At 27.8% G+C, this 23,176-nt stretch overlaps 1 protein-coding gene across 1 annotated transcript; it reads left to right on the top strand.

Annotated features, from left to right (window-relative positions):
* Nucleotides 1-2,683: 2,683 nt before the first annotated feature.
* LOC101241654 (metalloproteinase inhibitor 3) lies at nucleotides 2,684-20,437 on the top strand. The gene is made up of 2 exons (XM_065814271.1): nucleotides 2,684-2,886; nucleotides 19,818-20,437. The coding sequence occupies exons 1-2, from the start codon at nucleotides 2,754-2,756 to the stop codon at nucleotides 20,390-20,392; spliced, it is 708 nt and encodes a 235-aa protein (XP_065670343.1). The 5' UTR covers nucleotides 2,684-2,753; the 3' UTR covers nucleotides 20,393-20,437.
* The last annotated feature ends 2,739 nt before the right edge of the window (nucleotides 20,438-23,176 follow it).

Here is a 23,176-nt window from a genome sequence, read left to right on the forward strand (position 1 = left end):
GAAAATAAGTTTCAAAATTATTTGGTGGCATATTTTGTTAAAACCTTTTTTCAATCACATAGATTAAAGTCTAAAAAAATTAATGAGAAAAAATAAATAAATAATGAATGTTATCCCCAGCCACAAGTTTGGAGAGAAAAAGTTTCATTTTTTTTATTGTTGTAGTTATTTCTAAAAGTAATATTTTGGTGTTTAAATGAACATGCTAAGTTTAAAACCAACCCCCCATAAAAAGGTAAATTTTATTCTACCCATAACAACCGCAAACAGATTTGTATATTTTATTATAAAATTAGATATATTAATTTTAATCTGGTTTAATTGACTAAAAAGGGTTAAAAATGTAATGACCAATCTTTTGAGAATTGATTACTATTTTGGATTTTGTATTGTTCGACAGCAATTTTATTTTTAAAACATTATTTGATACCAATATGAAAGTAAAAAAGTTTGATGCCAGCATCATGACTGAAAAAATATTTTTTTATTTTATCTATAATCAGTGCAATTATAAATGGAAGGTGCAATATATTTCTAAAATTAAAAAGCACAGTTAAAAAACGCTTAAAAATTAACTAGATTTGACTTTAGAATCAATTCTATCTTTATCCATTAAAAAACCATTAAACGACCAACGCGTTACTACTTCATACAAATGAAAAAGAAACTGTCATATAAATCTGACTGTTACGTTTCCCACATAGTTAATTATCTTTGATAGATTATGGGATTTCTTAGTGTTTATATGATTGCTACTTTAGTTACCTAACTTTAAAGTTCGCAACTAATTTGTTAAACTTTTTATGAAATTGCTTTTCTACTTTGTTCGAGCAGTTGCTTAGCAGTGGTTAGAACACTTGTTCTCATAAACAAAATATCCCATGCTTGATGCCATTTTCGCGACACTGGTAAAGAAAGAAAAATTTTAGTTAAATAATCTTTCGCGGTGCTTTGTGACAAAATCATAGGACTTCTTGGAGCATCTTAGCATCTTGGAGCATAATAGCAATAAAAAATGTAATAGATTTCAAAAAAATATAGTTAAGACATTTAGCAATCTTTTACCGTTTATTAAGATTTTTTCCTAATACATCCTCTACTTCTAGATTAATTTTTTTAGAACTGCTTTATATTAACACTTTCTAAAAACTAACTTCTGCTTCCTTAGATTGCAAAATAAAAAATAGCTTAATTTGGGTGAGAGCAAATTTTTTTTTAAATTTTTTTACAAAGTTCTCTAAAGTATTATTGAACAACTGTATAGTTAAAAATAACTTATTAATTTGTTTTGACGTCATTTTAAGTTTTTGAAAAGTTTTTTTAATATTACTTTAGCTTTAAATGGGACGAACTAAAAGCGCGTCCGTCACGAAATTTTATCTAAATTACATCTGCAGGCAGATATTTCATAAAGGTTTTTGCAATTTGATGTCCTTTTTTGCACTTTTATAAATAATAAATGTTTTACCACTAGTAGCATTTCAAATGGGTAAAACAATATTTTTACAGAAAACTAATTTAAATTTTTTATTTTCTTGTTATCAAAAATAAAGCTTGTTATGTAAAATACGAGTTTCTTTAGAACTTTAGTTTCTGTAGTTATGAAACTAGAAATTAGCGCAAACCATTTTACCGTTTCTCAACACTAATCTAAAAAAGCAATACTGTAAAACCATTGCATATGATGTTTTCAATGAATTATTATTGTTATTAAAACTAGTTGAGCTATTAAATTCTGAAAAAAAGGACTTTAAGTTGATTAAAATTTAAAGTTCATTCAAAACAGCGGATTTTTTGTAAAGTAGTTTTGTTTTTTGAATTTTTATAACGCTAATTAAAAGTTTGATAATTACACACTGTATAAAGGCTTTACATTTTAATAACCAATTTATTATGATAAACAAAATATATTTCATATTGGTTTTAAAGTTCTGCATCATAATATAAAAACTTAACAAAAAACTGAGCTAAAGTCTTAATTTTTTTATGAAAAGAAAGTCTTAATTTAACCACAAACTTTATGATTAATTTATATATATATATATATATATATATATATATATATATATATATATATATATATATATATATATATATATATATATATATATATATATATATATATATATATATATATATATATATATATATATATATATATATATATATATATACAAATGCAGCAAGAACCGTTTATAGTGAGTAGTACTCTCGTGAAAATAAAATTGTATTCAAATCAAATTTTCAGAAAAATTTAAGAGGAAAAATTTAAAATAATGTATATGCCGCATTAAAAATTGTTTTCTTTTTTCACCTCAACAAAACTTTCTATACAACAATAAAAAAACTTATCTTGGTCACTTATGAATAAAATACCCAGGCAAAAAATTAACAAGGTTATTATTTTTGAACAGTTACCACTGGTGCCAAGTCAGATATTTTTAAAAATAGAAGTGACAAGCAAATTAAGGTATTGCAATTAATTTTTTATCTTTTATTCAAAAACTTGCTGACATATAGCAATTTGTCTACATTGAAAAACTGTTAAGAGTATCATAATATATATATTTATTTAAGTAAAGTTCATTGCCAAACATTTCATTCAAATAAACAATTTAAAAAATTTATCAAACAACCAATAGAAAGTTAAGAAAGAAAGTAATAAGAGCAGCCAATAGAATTTGACTTTAATAAAATAATAAAATTGATCCATCGTTACTAGCTCTGAAAACAAATTACTTTGGCCTGCGAAGATGATAGTTGAAAAAATGGTTCTACCTGCTTCTGGTTTAATTTTAATTTTAGCCAGTTTTAACATAAAAGTTGTTCTGGGCTGTATGTGTATGCCGATTCATCCACAAAGCGCTTTCTGTAAATCAGAGTACAGTAAGTTATTGACAAACTTTTTTAATTTACTAAAAAAATAAGTTTATATTTGTTGTTTATTTCACCTAGACTATCTGTTTACTAGTTGCATTTTTTACAAAACAGGAATAATTGGAAATTAGCATAAAGCAAATCAGAACCATATACATTACTAATGAAGGTTCTTAAAAAAATTTATTTTCATCATTAACACACTGCTCTTTTTTAGAGGTCTTGTGTTGAAGTTATTATTACTTCAGAATTTTTTTAACCTCTCTTTCTAGCAGGTTCACATGAAATAAAAACCGTTGAAAACAAATTAAAAATTGCATCTTTTTTCATTTTTTTATCTTGTTTCTAAATATTTAAAACCTTTAAAAAAGGAGAGGGGGGTCTTAGTCTTTATGTGGCCCTATCTTTTAAGCGTCAAAATATATTTTGATAAAATTGGAAACCTAATTTGAATTTATGATGAAATTCAAGATAAGTAAGTTTTTTTTCAAAATTTACTTTTTCTCGACCAGGGATGCAGAAGACGTTTTTTAAGGGTGCTTCTACTCTTGTTTGCAAATCATGTAGTTTGTGCTTCAAGTTGAATTTTTTTTTAGAGACTTATTAAAAATAATCTAATAGCAAAGTAATGGCATAAACACAATATAATTTAGACAAACTAGTCTCAATAGATTACGTCAATCGTCTTTTAATTTGTTTAAATTAAACAATTTGTCAGAGTGTTGACTTTCTAAAATTCAAATAACCTAATACATAAAATACTGTCTACAAAAAATAGGAGATGGATATGTTTCCGTTGTCAATGAATTCATCTTTAGAGAAGATGAACTCATTGATACATCTGATCAAAAACATTGTGGTTCCTGGATTCCCTCTGAACAAAAGTTCTAATCCGTCTGGAAATTATATTTAAAACAGAAAGGCAAAGCTGTAAAGACTTTTTCGATAAATGGTCTTAATCAAGTAAATAAGTTGTGAAGATTTAAACAAGAAGGTGGCAACTGCAACCGTGCTATTTGCTGCCGTGTACTAAAAGTCATTGTACACTTTATCTTTCGGAATTCATCTATGTAGAACATGAAAAATTTACATTCTAAAACAAAAATCGTTTTGCTCAGAATGCTGTAAAATTGTTAGTTCTTTCGTCATCCGATTGTTGTTGATCCGATGTTGATCCGATCATTCGTCAATTTGCAACAACAACAAAAAAAAACTGTTCAAAATACTAGCGTCTTTTTTAATTTATTTTTTTTATTTTTTGTAAATTTATTTGCCTTCAATAAAAAGAAATTATATTTACAGAATAGCTTTATTACAAATATAGTTGGCAGGACTTCCAGAAGATCATAAGATCTTATCATGAAGCCCTTTATAATATCAAATATAATTATAACAACATAAAATCAAATTAACCAATAAAAATAGATCAACATAAACTATATATAACTGTGCATTTAAAGTATAAAAATACTGGATAAAATATATGAAACAAAAAAACTAAAAACAAGAAAAAATATTTTCTGCTAATAAGTTAACTTCTTTTAAATTTAAAAGAATCGAAATAACTTCTTTTAATCTCAAAAGAAGTTAAAGTCGATTTTAAAGGCAAACCAAAATTTGGCAAAACTATTTTATTACATAAATAAGGACCGCGATAAGAAATAATTAGTTGTTTATATTTAGTTTGGCAGAAAGGTTCTAGTAGATGTTTTTCATTGCGAAGATTGTATTTGTTTATGTGTTTTACGTTATAAAGGTTTATAAATACATCAGGAGATAAATGATTTTTACATTTAAACATGAAACATAAAGTATTATAAACATTTAGTTCGTATACATTTAAGGTTTTCATTTCACTCAGAAGTGGTTTTGGATTTAAAAAACGATTTACAAAATTAATTTAGCGAGCTGCGTATTTCTGATGCTGATAAAGAGATTTAAGTTTAGTTTTGTGCGCGCTTCCCCATACAATATTTGCATAATTTAAATGGCAGTGGATAAACGAATAATATAGTCGTTTTAATTGTTTTATATTTAACATAAGTCGAACTTTATATATAATTCCAATACTTTTAGCAACTTTCATGGAGATATTATCAATTTATTGTTTCCAGAATAAGTTTTCGTCTTCAAGAACTCCGAGAAGTTTTGTAACTTTTTCCCTTTTTAGTATTGCATTATCAATTTCGTGTTTGATAAAAAAATTTTTTCTGGATATTAAAAAAAGTGTCCATTTTGTTTTATCAATACTGAGGGACAACCTGTTTTTCTTAAACCATTATGAGATTTTATTTAATTCTTGTGTCATATTATTAACAAGTGTATTTATGTTTTCATGAGATTGGATTAGGTTTGTGTCATTAGAAAAAATTATAGTGGTTAATTTAGAGGCTCTGTTAAGGTCATTTATATATATTAAAAATAATAGGGGCCTAACTATGGATCCCTGTATGACACCACATGTTAAATTCATTAATAAAGGCAAGGAAGAATCTTGGATATAAACGAATTGCTTACGATTACTAAGATAGCTTTTGAACCAGCTTAGGGATTAATCTTTATTGCAATAGATTTCTAATTTTTTTAATAAAATATGGTGATTAACAGTATCAAAGCTTTAGACAAATTGATGAATACTCCTAGGGTGTAATGAGAATTTTTAAAAGAATCAGAAATGCTACGTGTTAGTTGGAGAATGGCGTGTTCTGTAGAATTGTTTCTCTGGAAGCCAAATTGACTCTTATATAAAAGTTAAGTATCAGCAAAATAATTGTAGACTCTGTTATACATTATTCTTTCTAATATTTCTGTTATACATTAATATTTCTAATATAGAGAAACCTGTAAGAACTGAAATAGGACAATAACTTGTAATGTTACAATAGTCACCTAATTTATAAATAGGAGTAATTTTTGCTACTTTTAGAGAGCCTGGAAAAGATCCTTGAGCAATAGATGCTTTACAAATTTTAAAGAGAATCTCTTTCAAAACGTCAAAGGAGTCTATTATAACATTTCCATTCATGCAAATAGCCCCAATTGCCTTATTTCATTTTAATGATTTAAACGCTTCAATTTTTCTGTATGATAGGTTTGAAAAATTTAAAGCTAAATTAGGTGATGTTATAAACTTATCAACTGATTTGTCATTAAGATAAGGATTTGCCATTGTCATTAAGAATTTTATTTGATAGGCTTGTTCCAATTGAAAAAAAAATTTATTAAATTCAAAAGAAATTTTAATAGGGTCATTTTTTTTTTTGATAATAGTTTTATTTTATATATATTTTGCCGTTTGACAATAATTACTATAACTAAGTAAATAAATAAAAATTTACATGACGGGAGCAAAAAGAAGACTATATTTGTCTTATCACTAAGCCCCGTAATATATACCATACATAGCATTGCTTTTAAAAACCGTATAAGATAATACAAAATCTTTTAAATATTAATTAAATTTTCTTAAAAATTATATTTTAAATAAAGAAAGAAATAAAAAAATTAAAAATTTTTTTTTTTTTATATATTTTATCCTCCATTTCCTTTTTATTTTTCCTAATTTCATTTGTTAGATTGAGAATAGTTAAGAAAAAGTTAAAAAAAAATAAAATAAAAACAAAAAAAAAAGCAGACGAAAAAAACAAATATATACATACATATATATATATATATATATATATATATATATATATATATATATATATATATATATATATATATATATATATATATATATATATATATATATATATATAATAAAACTCTTCCTGATGATCCAGCAATGGTGAAACTTCAAGTCGAAGATAAAAGTTAGATAAGTGTTTTTTACTAATTATATATATATATATATATATATATATATATATATATATATATATATATATATATATATATATATATATATACAGCTTTGGTCAAAAGTTTGGAACACTCTTGCATTTTTGAAGGAAACGACACATTTTGTGTAATAACATAGTAACACATATTTTATATAACTACCATTACAATACGAAATTAATCTACAGTCAGTAGGTCATTAAAAATCCACAGTTATTATTTTGTATATTGTCCTCGACTCTTCAGAACAGCTTCTATACGCCTCGGCATCGAGGTCACCAAATTCTCACAATACTGCTGACTCATTTCTGTCACACATACACGCAAACCATGACCGTAGGTGACTTCTTTACCGTTGGTGTTATATATCTGACATTGAAACGTTGATTTGGTGGTCTCCTAACACGACATGACTTTGATTGAAACTGAGTGAAGGTAGCTTCGTCCGAAAACATCACGTTCCTCTAGTTTTCTGCCACCCAGTGCCGGTACTTCCTGCAGAAGGCCAATCGGTCTTTGATGTTTTTAGCGGTCAACTTGGCTTTTTTTGGCCCTTCGGATGAGACGATCAGCTTATAATGAAGTTACACGTGGTCTTCCAGATCTTTTGCGTGAATCCAGTGTACCCAATTCTGTTTTGTTGGTGGAGCACCATAATTTGCACACGTTTTGCGATTGACAACTCCTTTCCACGTGCCATTAGAAGATTATGGGTCGGAATATCTGCAAACACCCCCAAAACAAAATCGTGAACTGCTAATATTTACTAATATTTAATTAACGACTAAGTAAAACAAGGTAAATTGAACATAAAAATCAACCTTTACTCCTTCTAAAATATAATTCATTATTTTTACCTTTTTGAAATGATTCCAAAATATGGACGTAAAATAAAGTCGTATTTAGAGTCCAAAAATAAAAATTTTGATTGATTCACGTGCAGTCTACACATGCACGTGAATCAATCTAAGAACGTAAACAAGTCAGACACTCCACAAGAAATTTATAGCTTTACACATGATTGGTTGTGTCTCTCATAATGAACAACGGCTGGTACTGAAATCAATGATACATTGATTGTATAAGCTATAAATATCTTTGTATTTAAGCGTAAGATAGGAAACAACGCTCATTCTGTAGCTTCTCTTCTATATTTCAACAACTGACACTAATTAGTGCAAATAAGTCATTGTGGCATAGTCTATAACCGCCAAAAATGGCTAAAACGCCCATAATGCAAGGGTGTTCCAAACTTTTGGCCAAAGCTGTATATGTATAGATAACAAAAACAGAAAGATAAAAAGTGAATGCACACACTCACATATAAATACATGGCAAACAATTAGGGGTACTTTTCACATGAGATTTCAAGAATATATAGTATAAACGTTTTTCCCAACGTTTTTCTCGGTAATACCCAAATGATAAAATTAAATCGTGTAAAAGTGTACAATAGAACGTGTATGTATAAAATTAATAAATATATTCATAATTATATAAATCAAATCATGAGTACTTTAATTTAACGCCTTAGAAGAAATTTAATTCATTGTCGTTTAGTAAAAGAGTTTGTCTAAGTTTTGTTTTAAATTGATTAAACGATGATATAAGTGTCTATAATTTAGGTTCTCGATTTGTAATTGAGTATATAGTGGCTAAATAATAGGTTTTGGATTGACTAAAGTTATTTTTTTAGAATCTTGTGCTGTATATATGATTTATTTTTTTAAATATTGAGTTAAGTAAAGGCGGTGCCGTTATCAAGTTTAAGAATAAATATAAGAATTTGACAAAGATTTATTTTGAAAACATCTAATATATTGAGTTTACCAAAAAGTATTGTTGTATGGGAGAGTCGACCTTCATTTTTAATAATCCTAATAGCATGTTTTTATTTGCAGAGAAATTTATTTATTTTTGTAACGTCGGTGCTGCACGAAGCGATACTTGCATGGTTAAGATAACAATGTATAAATGAAAAGTATATGTATTTCAAACAAGATTGGTTTAAAAACTGTTTAGCTTTATACAGTATACCAATGTAATTTGAAATTTTATTCTCAATTACATTTATATGTTCTCTCCAATTAATATTTTCATCTAGAATTACGCCTAAGAATTTTAAAGATATTTCCCCTTTTTATTAAAATATTATCAATAAAAGATTCGGTAGTTTCAATGGAATATTTTTTTTTAGAAGCATGATGGAATAATGTGTTGAGTTTTATTAATTTTTAGGAATAGTATATTGGATTTATACCATTGGCTTAGTTTATCTGTTTACTGTTAAAAATAAAATATTATTATCTTCATTGGAATAAAACAAGTTAGTTTCATTGGCAAATAAAATTGAATTTAAGATATTAGAAAAATTATTTGAATCATTAATATAAAGTAGAAACAAGAGGGGTCTTACAATTGAACTCTGGGGAACACCGCATATGATAGTCATATTATCCGTTTTTCCACCTTTGTATGAAATATATTGCTTCCTATTAAACAAGTGACTTTTAAACCAAGGCAAGTTTAAACTTCTTATACCCTAGATTTCGAGTTTGGATAAAAGAGTTATATGATCCACTGTATCGAGGGCTTTGCTTAGATCTACAAGAACACCTAAAGCATACTTTTTTTCATTAAACCCTTTATATATATCATGTACAAGATGTAAGATTGCGTGATCAGTAGAATAACCAGATTTAAAACTAAATTGTTTATTGTAAAAAAATATTATTTTGGCTTAAAAAAGTATAGAGTCTATTATACATAATTCGTTCTAGAATTTTGAAAAACATTTAAAAATTGAGATCGACCTATAATTAGTAACGTCATAAGGATCACCTGATTTTAAAATTGGAACAGCTCTAGCATTTTTTAACTTTTCAGGAATAATTCCCTCTTTTAAAGATAAATTAAATATATACAAGATTGGGATTGCAATGAGTTTTATTGAATTGATAATGATGCTACTATTTATATTGTCAACTCCTATACTTTTTTTGAACTTGATTTGATCAGTAAGTTTATCATTAGACGTAATAGTAGTGTTATTAGAAACCAAGTATGCATCAAAGCTGGTTTGGGAGGATTCAATTTTTGATGCTAATGATGGACAAATATTTACAAAAAATTCATTAAGTGTTTCAGCCACTAGTTGTTTCTTTTAAATGTAGTTGTTATTAAATGTGAGTAATTTTGAAATAGTATTTCTGTCAGAATTATTTTTACCAATGACTGAATAATATTTTTTTAATTTTTTAACAATTGACTCAAAGAATTGTTTGTAGTTTTTATAATTAGTTTCATTTGTTTTCCAGCACTAAATATGAATAGCAAAAGATATAAATTACAATGTTGCGAATGCAAAGCAGTATTTAATAACGACTATAAAACCAGTCATGAAAGATCCGTTCATGGTGGTAGAAAGGTTCGTATACAAACAGTGGGAGCCCCAGAGAATCCTTTTGTAGCCTCCTTAGCTTCAAAAAAACAAAAAATGGAACCTCAGAATGCTGGTATTGATGTCGAAGTGGATGATGAAATACAAAGTAGTGAACATACAAAGTTAGACTTAATAATAATTGGAACATCGACTTCAACATGTGGTATATCCATAGAAGAAGAAACAACATCTTTTAAAAAAAAATTTGAAGAGGACGCAAGTTCAAAAATTCATAATAATGATGCAAAAGGGGAAAACCCGGGTTATGCTGTAGTCCAGGAACAAGCAGAGAAATTTACAGAATTAAATCCTAAATCAGATGATTTAACCCAGTTTCATGACCGAGATAAAAAGGATGACACGAATATTATTAACTTGGATACTACTGAAGTAAGCAGTGAAACAACAAATTGGACTTCGCTCATGGGGAATTTGGGTGTTTTAATAGATAATCTTAAAGATTGTAATGACATTTATAAAAAATATTGTAAAGAAGAATTAGTAAATGAAAAATTCGCTGCAATTGAAATTGTGAATGCAACAAGTTCTGTGGTGGAAATGTCAAAAAATGTTTTGAAAATGGGAAACGCTTTTATAAAAAAACTCGATACCAAAGCTCAAAATATTATAATTGACAAATCAGATTCATCAGCATTGATAAGCCATGACCCAGGTTTACGTCCACATACAATTACGGATAATCAAAAACTGTATTTAATCCAGTTAGGGCCACACCAACCAAAACTTGCTAGTTTCCCAAGTGACGGTAAAAATAGATTTAATCCCCAGTGGTACAAAGAGTTTGAACATTTAGAATACAACACCCAGAAGGATGCCACATTTTGTTTTGTCTGCCGCCTTTTTCCCAAGGGTGTTGGAAAGAAGGGAAAAACTGAAGATGCTTGGATAAATGTTGGGGTGAGATCTTGGTCTAAGATGAAAAGCTATGGGAAAGACAAACTTGGAAAGCTTCAGGCGCACTTTACCTCTCAAGCACATAAAGTTGCATTACGTGAATATTGTCACTTTCTTATGAAAAAAGGGCATATAGATCACCTTATAGATAAATCCAATAGAATTGCTCTAATAGAAGAGCAAAAAATAGAGGTGCAGAATAGAAAAACTGTCGAAATTCTTATCGATACATGCAAGACTTTGGGAAGCCAAGGGCTAGCGTTTAGAGAATCGGACAGTGCTAATCAAGGTAACTTTGTTGCAGTTGTTAATCTTATCTCTCGCCACAATCCCACACTAAAAGCCTGGATTGAAGATAGAGCCCTTCGTCCATATAGAGTTACATACACGAGTCCATCGTCTCAAAATGAAATGATTAGTTTAATTGCAACTGAATTAAAGAGTAAGATCATTGATGAAATTAACAGCTCCAATTTTTTTTCCGTGATGGCCGACACTACTCCCGATATGTCACATAAGGACATAATGAGTATAGTTGTGAGAACAGCCAGTGAAAACGGTGAGATTCGGGAAAGGCTTTTAAAATCCGTTGAATGCACTGATAAGACTGGAAAAGGGATGGCTGAGCTAATTTTATCTTCTTTACATAAAGAAGGCATTGACACATCAAAGATGGCTTTTCAGTCTTATGACTACGCGAGTTCAATGTCTGGACAATTTAAAGGAGTACAAAAGTATATAACAGAAGAAGTTGGCCATAATGTACCTTACATACCTTGTAAAGACCACAGAACAAACACTGCTCTTGAACATGCCTGCAATGTTAATGCTTTAATATGAGAATTGTTTAATGTCCTCGAACAGTTGCATGTTTTCTTCACATCAAGCACAAAAAGATTTAATCATTTAAAAGAAAAACTTGAAGACATTGACATTGCAATACAGCTTTTAAACCTGTCTAGAACAAGATGGACCGCACGAGCAAAATCTGTTAAGGCTTTAAATCAGTGTTTGGAGAAGGTTATTGATCTTCTTCAGAGCATCTCAAATAATAAGATTTTTGATACTAACACGAGAACTAAGGCAATGGGACTTTTGAAAAAAGTAACAACTTTTGATTTCATTATTACTCTTTTCTTCATGAAGAATATCATTGAGAAGATAAAAATATTAACTGAAATCTTAGAAAGTCCAAACTTCAATGTCATTGACAGTATTAATGTAATTGAAAGTACTGCCAAGAACATACAAAATATCAGTAACGATACAGATGCTATGAACAATTTGATTGAAAGTGCAGTAATATTTTCTAGGAAATTACACATTGATGCAGAAAACGATTACGAACGACACCATAGATTAATAGCAATGGAGATGAAAGCTTTTTACCGGAAAGAATTCAAAGAGGTCATTTACTCTCTAGCCATAGGTTTAACCGAAAACTCGGCAGCATTAAAGGAAATATTTGCCCCTATCACCAAAATTTTTAGTTTTTCGTTAAATAAGGATAATTTGAGTATTGAAAACTTAACAAAAGCAAGTAAACTTTTTCCTCCTGGATACAAGGATCATATTCCAGACGTTCATGTGCTGAAAGGCCAGATGGAAATTTTGATGGATATCTGTTTAGAAGTAGGTGATGGAGATTTTAACTCATCAAGAACACCAGCCAAGACGCTGCAAGACATTTTGTACCATGTTGTGAAGTTAAAGGATATACTGAAACAAGCCCATAAACTATGCATTTTTGTAATCACAGCTGCTTATGGTGTAGCATCAAATGAGCGTTCTTTCAGTCAACTCAAGATTGTAAAATCACATCTGAGAACAACAATGAATGACGAGAGATTGGATAGTCTCATGCTACTGAAGTGCGAAAAAGAACTTTGTAAAGGAGTTAACCCCGAACATCTTGTTAAACGATGGGTTCAGTTGAAGAAACGTCATATTAAAATCAAACAGTAGACAAAAAATGATAGGCTGATGATAAAATTTTGTGCGTATAAGTTTTGTAATAAAATAATATTTTCCATATTCCTTTGTACTAACTCATTTCCGTTAAATTTTAAACTGCTATATATGCTGCCAGAATGGTTTGTAAAGTTTATTGAATTTGTAAATTGTAATATTTTTTTGGACTAATACAATTTCACTATGAATGGGTAAAACTTTTAGACGTTTTTTGAATTGAATACTTTGTATATATGTAAAGGAATCTATGTTTTGTTAGTAGAAGTTAATAAATACTGATAATTGGCAATTCATGAGAGTGAGTGCAGTGTAGTATAACAATCAGTAGATTTTGTAAATAGGACAGAAATTGATTTCTTGAATTCTTGAATTATAAAAAACAGTTGTGAAAACTATGTTAAGCAGTTGGGAAAAACAAGGTCTTTTCCCCTTCCCCCCTCCCCCTGGAATTTTCTCACGCAACGCCCCTGTCCCCCGCATACCATGCCTGATAATCTAATTTGGTGAATCACTTTGTAACTTGGTAAATGGTAATTATAATTATTCACCATATTTTTGTCATCACACCATGTCTCGCTGAGACAAATAATTTGAAAATTAATATTTATTTTAAATAATAATTGTTTTAATGAATCAAAATTTTTTTTGAAGACTTTTAATAATAACATGAAAGATCAAAAACGAGTTCCCCATTCCTTCTATTTATTTTTTTTTTGAATTTACATTATAATATAATGGGTTAATATTTTTTATTAGATCATTAATATTATAAAAGTTAATATAAAGAGCAGAATCTTTTTTATAAAGTGTTGATTTTTTAGTACGTAATGAATTAAATTTAAAGTTTTTTTAAGCTGAATCCTTGGCCATTTTAAACAAGAGTAATATAACAAAGAAAAATTAATAAAAATCAAAAAAATTATAATAAACTTAAAAAAATATTATTTAACAAAATTTTTATTTCTAAGTTCTTTGACAACTATCGTAAATAACAATAAAATATTTACCTTAAGTTTCTATGACTATAAAAAGTTTTTTTCGAATAGCCGCAGTTTCGATTGAATAATCTTCGTTAATGTAAATTTCCGATTCCTTAAGTTTATTTGCATTCTTTTTCAAATTTCAATCTTATCTCTGTAGTTTAGTAATTTTGTTACAATAGTTCTTGGTTTTTTTTTTGTATCTAATTTCCCTGTTCTATATGAGCTCTTTCAATAACTACTCCTTTTACATTAAGTTCATTTTGTAACAAATTAATAATATTTTTTTCCGAGCCATTCCAGCTTTTGGAGTCATTTTCTACAATTCCTTCAAACCGAAGATTGTTTCTTCATTAAAAATTTTCAAGGCGGCGTATCTTATTTTTGTCTTTAAACTTGGCTTGACTTTAAAATCATTTTTTTTTCCGAATCTTTTACTTTTTTTTCGTTGTAATCTTGCGAAAACGTAACACTTTTCTTCGATGCCTTGTTGTGTTTTTTCAAAATGTAATATTTTATTGTTTACTTTTAAAAGTTCGACTTTTCTGCTTTCGTTTTCTTTTTTTAATGCTTCATATAAATGTTGCAAAGGCGAAACTTCTTTTTGTAAAACGTCAATTCGACCGTTATAACGGTCGAATTGACGTTTTATATACAGCAAAAAGATATAACCAACTTTCTCTACAGCAAAAAGATATAAAGCGTTAGTTAATTTAAAATTTCAGCTAATCAACTATATAAAAGATATATAAGTTATATCTTTTTGCTGTTTAAAAAAAAAATTTCTTGGAATATTCCCCGAACAAGCTTTATTGATATTTTTGAATCTTTACTTGAATTCATTTTCAACAAATAAATGCAAAATAACTAATTGTAACGTTTCCGTATGTAACGCTTTCGTACGTAACGTATATTATTGGTTTTTTTTTGTTTTTTTTTTCTACTTTTACTATATATATTATTTTTGTTAATTTTCTGTAATTTATTAATTGTAACGTAAGACGTAATGTATATTTTTGTCAATAAATAATTTGTTTTTAATTTTTATTGCATTTGGTACTGATATTGTACTTTTCTAATTTTTTCCCGCGATCTCTTCCATTAGTTGCCAAATACGCTTAGAATTGTTTGTACTTTGTTAACAAGTTGGAGTAATTATCTCTTTTCGCATTTTTGCAGAGTTTTTCAAAATTGTTTTTATAAATTAAGTATTCATTTTTATGATTCACTGATTTATATTTTAGATATTTAATACACAGTTTTTGTTTCACTTTCGATGATTTTTTAAGTCCTTTAGTTATCCAAGAACACGATACGTACTTGGTGTTAAGGATTATTTCACGAATAGGGAAGTTTCCATCATAGATGGATTTAAATATTTAAAAAAAAAATTTTTGTAGATCAGGTTTATATCGTCATTGAATTTAATATTGCTCCAGTTTTGATTCAATAGTTGATCCTTAAATGATTTCAAATGAATATTATTGTATACACGCTTTTTATGGTTGTTTTACTCAGGAGATTTAATTTATAATTTGCATTTATACAAAAAAAAAAGGAAAGTGATCTGAGACATCTGTTTTAACAATGACTTTTTTAAGCAGCTAGTTAAAAAAATCATTAGTTAGAATGTTATTTATTAAGAAAGATGAATGATTTGTTATTCTTGTAGGTTTATTTAATTACTTCAAAGAATCAAAATATCATTGACAGAGTTATATCTTGTAAAAAAAATATCTGTTGTTGGTGATAGTAAAAAAATAAACTTGTAAAAGTAGGAAAATCATGAACTTGAGGATAAACCATGATCTTCCGAATGGTGCAGTGGCAGAAATAATGAAGGAGATAAGAAAAGATGTTGGACGATCTGGAATACAGGAGAATACCTATGTTGAAGTTACGAACATTTCACGCTGCTTGAATAGGTTTCATAATGCGAAAAAATGTCAGCTCAAATTGTAAAAACTTTTTTGAAAAAGATATTGTTTATTGTAATGACCTATCAACAAAGTGATTATTTTAAGCATAGTTCAAAACGTAGAAGAGAATTATCACATCTGAGAATATCTGAAAACACTTTTCCAACTCCAACTAAATTAATTTAGTTGGAGTTTGAAAAGTTACGTCAAAAGCCAAAAGTTAACTTTTGTCTTCTGACCTCAAATTGATTAACATGATCCATGGTTTATCAGTAAGTAACTTATTTCTTTATCTTGACGAGTTTTGCAATGTAAATTTTAAATAAATAATTCCTATAAGTCAATTTTTATAATAAAGGGTTACGGTGGAAAATACTCATGTTGCTATTGTGATAGGCCAATGGAAAAAAAAGGAATCGAAAAACCTCTGATCACTGTAGGTGAGTTTGAAAAACACCAGTTTGATAACAAATTTCGTATACAGGTGCAATATTATAAAAATGTTACTAATCCATATCTGTTGGATGAGAAATTAACTCAGGAAATTATCAACTTAATTCCATCACCTAAATATCATATTTATGAACAACATGTTAGTAAAATTATTGATCTCCTCTTCACTGATAAAAGTCTAAAAAAATTTCTTGAAAAGAAAACGGTTGTTAGGTATAACTATAATGGTTGTGGTTTTGATGGACCTAAATGTGTCAAAGTTTTAAGATCTTTGTATGAAATGACACTTCATAATCCAATTAAATATTAGGAATGTATTGAAAACCTGAGAAAATTTAAAGAAAGTACTTCATTGCTTTTTAAATTATTTTTAACACTTCTTAGAACGTTTGTATTTCTATTGTTGCAAGTTGGGCATCAATTGATCTACCAGTCTGCATAAAGTTAAGAGAGACAAACATGTTAATAATTTTATTTTCAGCAATTTAGTATTTGGTTAACTTTTGTTTGGTTTAGTTGCTGAATGCTGTTTTCAAATATGACGAATTTAGATATATCCTACCAAGAAAAAATAGACAAGTTTGTGGAGTCCATGCTTCAATTAAAAAAAACATGTCCATGATTTATTTGCAATAAAGATTTTTCTTGGATGGAAGTTTCACATCATCAGGTTTCACCTTAAGGAGTATCTCGATAGGCAGAAAATCCTGCTCAATGTTACATTAAAACAATCATCTGGCGTATAAAAACTTAAACAAGACATTCGAAAGGTTAGTTGTCTCTGAGAAAAACGTCTATCACAGTGAAAAGCTAAGAGTTATGGTTGTTAAATACAATTCAACAAAATTTTAAGAAGATTTCTCAAGAGTATAAAAAAAATTTAAAAAAATGCAAAATCTATTTTGTAACGTATTACCATTTTTAAAATATTGTTTGTGGCATTTCATTTGTCTGAATTTGTCATTGGAGATTTATGTTTTGTGTGTATTGGTAGATTTATTATTTATTTGTTTGTAATTTATTTATAGTTGACAAATATGGTTGTTACATTGATAGCTCTATAATTGACTAATTTAAGTTAACTGACACTTATCCTTCAAAAATAAATATAGTTATATATATAAATTGCAAGATAACCAATAAACACATTAACAACAAGAAAAAAAAAGAAAAAAAAAGAAAGAAAAAAAAAGCCAACAAGAGTGGCAAAAAGCAACAAAATATAAAGATTTCACTTTAGCTTACTAATATTTCCAACATCTTTAATAAAAACCATGCATAATTTGCATGGCCATTGCTTGGGAATCCAGTTTTTTATTTTAGTTTAAATTCCTTCAAAGATGAAGATATTTTATAATCATTCGGGATTAGTTTCCAAATTTTTGGTGCAAGGTTTGTTGTGCGAATATTGGTGGAGTTTGGCTTTTCATATCTCAGATTTGATTCGCAAAACTTAAAAGCTTCATTCATAGTTATAGGAGAAATTTGTAATTTCACTTTGATAATTTTAGTGACCAAACAGTGCAGGTTTTTTGGTGTATAGATAAAGTACTGCTGTTTAGTAAGAGAGTTTCAAATGAAGATTCATAGCCTCAATAGATAATTCTTAGAGCTCTCTCATGGATTTGATTTATGCGATTATTTAGTTTCTTACTGTGAAACATCCATATAAGTGGACGGTACTAGACGTTTGAAGTTATAAATGCAGATAGTATAATTTTACGTTGTTTGAAAGACATATATGATGCGATTCTTGAAAATGCGTTTACTTTTCTGCTGGCATATTTGCATAAAGTGTTCACATGCTCTTCAAAGGAAAGTTTGTTGTTGAGTTTTATTTTGAGTACTTTAAGATTTTCGGATGTTTTATATGTTAAATTATATATAGTAACTTCAAGGTTACTGTTTTTTAATAATATATAGTTTATTTAATAATATATAGTAACTTAAAGGTTAATGTTTACTAATAATAAGGTGGTATTTTCAGAATTTCGCTTCACTCCATCATTTTCGAACTATATTAACATTTGGATTGCGGCTTTTCGGATGTTTGTAGTTTCAGAAGTGACGTCTTTTTTTATGCAGTATGGAGTATTGTCATCTGCATATCCAGCAACCTCAACGTCAGGAAGGAAAAAAAACAATCACATATAAAATTGTTAAATAATAGAGGTTATTAGGTTATTATAGTATCCGTATTACATATCAGTGTAACAGCTGAGTTCATCATTTATTATTACTCTTTGTTTTCTATTCATTAGGTAGGAAGACATAAACATTAAACTGTTTCGACTAAAACCATTGGCATCTAGTTTGGCGATTAGTATCGCATGGGATATGCAATCAAAGGTTTTAGAGAGATCAGTAAGTTATGCGCCAAAGCATCCGCTGTGATCTAAGGCTTTTCTCCATTTTTCGGTCATTGCAATCGAACATTGTTGAGCACTATAACCTCTACAAAAACCTTATTGATGTCTAGATAAAATTGTTTCGAAAAAACAATTTTATCTAAACATCAAAATTTAAAAATGCCACCTGCATCGCCAGGTTGAGGGAAATTATTTTTTGAAAAAAAATTATTTTTTCTGAATTAAATCATCAATTGTAATTAGGTTTCATATTTTATCAAAACGTATTTTGATGCTCAAAAGATATGGTCACATAAAGTTTAAAATTCCTTCTCATTTTTTGGGGGTTTTAAATATTTAGGAACAAATCATGATTTGTGATTTTTTTGTTTAAGTACAGTCTACTTTAGATAATATTTACGTTACTGAACGGTAAGTATCTTAGGGACCATTTACAAATAACGTCACAAACACTAAAAAAAAAAAGTTTCGAGTCTCTCTGTCACAAAGGTGTAAAAAAATATTAGATCTTTTTTCCATCCACTTTGTAAATAATAGCTTGAACAAATTTGTTTTTTAAAATTGTTTCAATAGCTGACTGTATTTTCAAAGTACAATTAATAGAGGCTAGGCGTTTTAACGGGACCTACAATTACTAGGAATGTCCATGGTTACGTGGGCGTTATTAATGCATACTAACGAGTTAAGTAGAATATCAAATATATAGAAAGCATCTTTAGACACGCTGAACATTATACAATAAGGTATATTAAATAAATCTTAAATTATTATATGATACTGTTATACTGAAAATACTTTTATTTCATATAAATAAAACTTTTATACAACAAAATATAACATTGAACAAATTTGGCGGGGAGAGCATTTATGTGGTTTATGAGATTTTGTGTTTTTATTTCTACATAAGTATTGAATTTGCTTCATAATTTATTTAAAGACGTATTTTTTTTAGTAAAAAACTTAAGTTTATTTAACAAGATATGTATAGGTGCTTGCTTTATTATATGCGTTTGTTGAGTAAATTTATTAACAATCTATATTTTTATTTTAGTTGTTAAGGCCAGGATTCTTTCAAACAAAATTATAAAAGTCAATCACACAGACGAAAGCTTACTAAACTTGGGCATTCCTTTGCCGCATCATATTGTTTATAAGATACTGATTAATTCCGTGTTGAAAAATGCAAAATCGTCATATCGATTTAACTTGCAACAAATTCATTCGCTTCATATACCTGCAGCAGAAAGCATTTGTGGAATTCAACTTGAGATTGGAAAACTTTATTTGCTGACTGGACAATTTGATCATACTAAACTTCAAATGACTAGCTGTGATTTTCATTTGAAATGGCACCAATTAACTGTTGATATGATTGAAGGTATGAGTGGAAAATATGATTGTGGTTGCCAGGTTGCAACATGTATGGATGACTATTGCGATATTGAAAATGGTTGCAAATGGAAAGTCTCCTGGGACAACTCTTTTGAAGATTGTGTATATAAGCATTTGAGTTGTGAAAAGTCTCATAGAAAAGTTTGCCAATGGATTCAAAAGTCGTCTTATAAACAATGTTTGATAGCAGAAAAAATGTTCAATCGTATTCCGAAGGTCATAACAAAAAACTAAGTGTACAACTAACAAATGTCCTTAAAAAATTTATTTTAACGTTGATTTTTATTTGTTATTATTAAAGAATGAAGTGTTGCTGGGATTAACCAGAGTACAAATTAATTTAAATAAAAAAATGGTATTACAAAAAAACTTTAATCGCAGAAAAAAATGTAATTATAAATACTTTTTTTTCTTTTCAATATAACTATTAACATATGGGTGCATGCAATTTAACTAAGCAATTGCTATTTTGTCGTTTAATAAATACTAGCAGAAAGCAACCCGTAATACGGGTTACGGTCGGTCTGTTACTTAATTTATAGTGACTGTTTTCCACAATTTAAAGTTGCGAAACCTTAACTAATACCCTGTAAGAAAAACGCCTTCAAATTAAAAAATTAAACCATCTTTAAAATTAAAATAAATTAATTTACCAATTATTTAACGTTATTTGAGTAATTTACAACAGACATAGGTCATATCAGTGTATGGCAGAACCATTTTCCTAGACATTACTAAGTTCAACACAATATGTTTTTAGTTACTGACACAAAATAATAACACTTCATCATGCCTTAAATTTACGAAAGATTAAAGCTAAATTCTTGTTATATTTTTTATAACATGAACTTTATTTAATAAGATTAATATGAAGTGAACGTAAATTATTTATGAGTTATTGATTTTTTTGGTATCCCCATAATACATGTTTCTTTAAAAAAGAAAATTGTTTTTAAAACGATAAATGCACACAACTAAATAAATTTATTATAAATAACTAAGCAATTGAGTACAAATACGTTTCAAACAAAAAAAAGTCGATTTACAATCAAGCATGTGTATAACAAATTTTAAAAAATATGTAAACTTTGATCTTTTATATTGCATTAATGCGTCGTATAACAAACCTAAAATAAAAATTGTAACAGATAAGTAGACATAAAAGAAAAAGAAAACAAAAAAAAAAAAAAAACTCGAATACAATTTACCTGCTTTTCGGTAGCCTGTTGTCATACTTAAACTGCTGACATAATGCAACTTGTCGTTGTTGTTTTACGACGTTATTTCACGTTGGCTTTTAGTAAACTTTAGTTAAATTTAAAAGACATAACAATAGATTTAAAATATTTTAATTAAAAAGCAAAAAAACAAATGCTTCAAAGAGCCAAACTAAAAACATTAAAAATATAAAATCAAATAGATATAAATAAATTGCATTTATATAGCTAAATAGTCTTGGCTTATAGTAAATTTTAAAAGCAGTGTTTTCAATCATTTAAACTACCAATTAATTATTTTTAACAAATAGAATGTAGCATCATATTATGATGATTGGGTAGTAAATCAATTTAACTATATTTAAGTTTAATTGGTGAAAAACAAATAAAATTTCAATTAAAAAAGACAAAAACAAACCAAATATACAACAATATATTATAAAAAGAAATTACAAATTTAAAAAAAAAAATTACAAATTAAAAAAATAAAAATAAGTCACCGAAGAAAAAACGGCAACAAAAAAGTTATAAATATCTTCACTGATACAAGACATTTACAACCTTTTGGTTGCTGTTTTTTCTTCGGTGTCTCCCAACACCCCGGTATGGATGAGCCCTCAATTTGAAGGATGGCTCATTCATACCGCCATTACTTTGCTACTTATTGAAGGACCTCTCCGAGAGAGGCTGTTCTTAGACACAGAATTGAAGGCTGAAATAAGTCAGTGTTTTTGCTATTAGATAGTTGTTAATAGGAATTTGTTTATTTGTACTGTAACTGGAATTTTAAAACTTCAAGTACTTAAGCTTTATTTTCTTTTTTCTTTTAGGAGAGCTGGAAAAAAAACTAAGTATAAATTATGCGATTAGTATAGTTAAATAAAGCATTTATATCTGTATACTTAGTAGTCTAAGTCAGTTGTCACATTTTAGAAATTGTCCAGGAGAGAGTAAATAGTAAAATAATTAGTCTTTATTGGCTTTTTTATTCTTGATGGTTAAATTTATGTTTTATTTAATTTGTCTTATTTAATTTGTCTTGAGGCACATGAAATATAATTTTGACAAAAATAAAAAGTTAAATAAAAAAAGTGAAAAGTCATTTCTGAATTACAGACGTTTTTCCTTTGAACATTGTGGGGACACCAGACCCTTTATATTGACCTAACTTTGTTTCACATTGTTGCAGGAAAACAGTCTTTATACCTATGTAGATACTGAAAAACTAAAAAGGTCTCATACATAACTCAATTTCACAAAAAACTGGATAACCGACCTTTGTCTTCTGAGGTACAGATATTAAAATTTAAAGTTTATTTTAGTTTTTTGGTTTAGTGTATGTTAATTCTAGTTTAGTTTTTATTAGTTTTAGCTTCAGTTATCTTTTTTCTTACTTTAGACAACTTCATGGAAGAAATGAGGGGAATAGGTAAAAAAAATTACAGTTATATATTTATTTATATGTAAATATAATTCTATCAATTATTCTGAGGTATATTTTGTCTTTAGTGTCTGGTAGAAGCATAACTGGTAGGGCTGTGTTTTAAATTTTATATATTTTTTACGTAGAAATATGTGCAATAGGTGAAAGAATTATTTAATATAAATATGACATTTTTAAACTGTTTGCATTTTACTCGTATTTTTATTAAAATTAAATTTCTCACAAGTTTAACTCTTTTTAATTTACTTTTTTTTAAATTTATTTTTAGCATCCTCTTCATCCTGTGAAAATGGTGAGGTTATGCTTTATATTTTGATTAAAAAAATTGTAAATATTTTTAAATTTTATTATATCCTT

Source organism: Hydra vulgaris, chromosome 12 (assembly GCF_038396675.1).
Source record: "Hydra vulgaris chromosome 12, alternate assembly HydraT2T_AEP".
Taxonomy (NCBI): Eukaryota; Metazoa; Cnidaria; class Hydrozoa; order Anthoathecata; family Hydridae; genus Hydra; species Hydra vulgaris.

What these genes read in the sequence shown, in the direction of transcription:
- LOC101241654 (XM_065814271.1), top strand. Translation starts at nt 2,754, where the DNA reads ATGATAGTTGAAAAAATGGTTCTACCTGCTTCTGGTTTAATTTTAATT. An exon ending in TTTCTGTAAATCAGAGTACA is followed by an intron (nt 2,887 to 19,817) that starts GTAAGTTATTGA and finishes TTTTTATTTTAG; the next exon opens with TTGTTAAGGCCAGGATTCTT.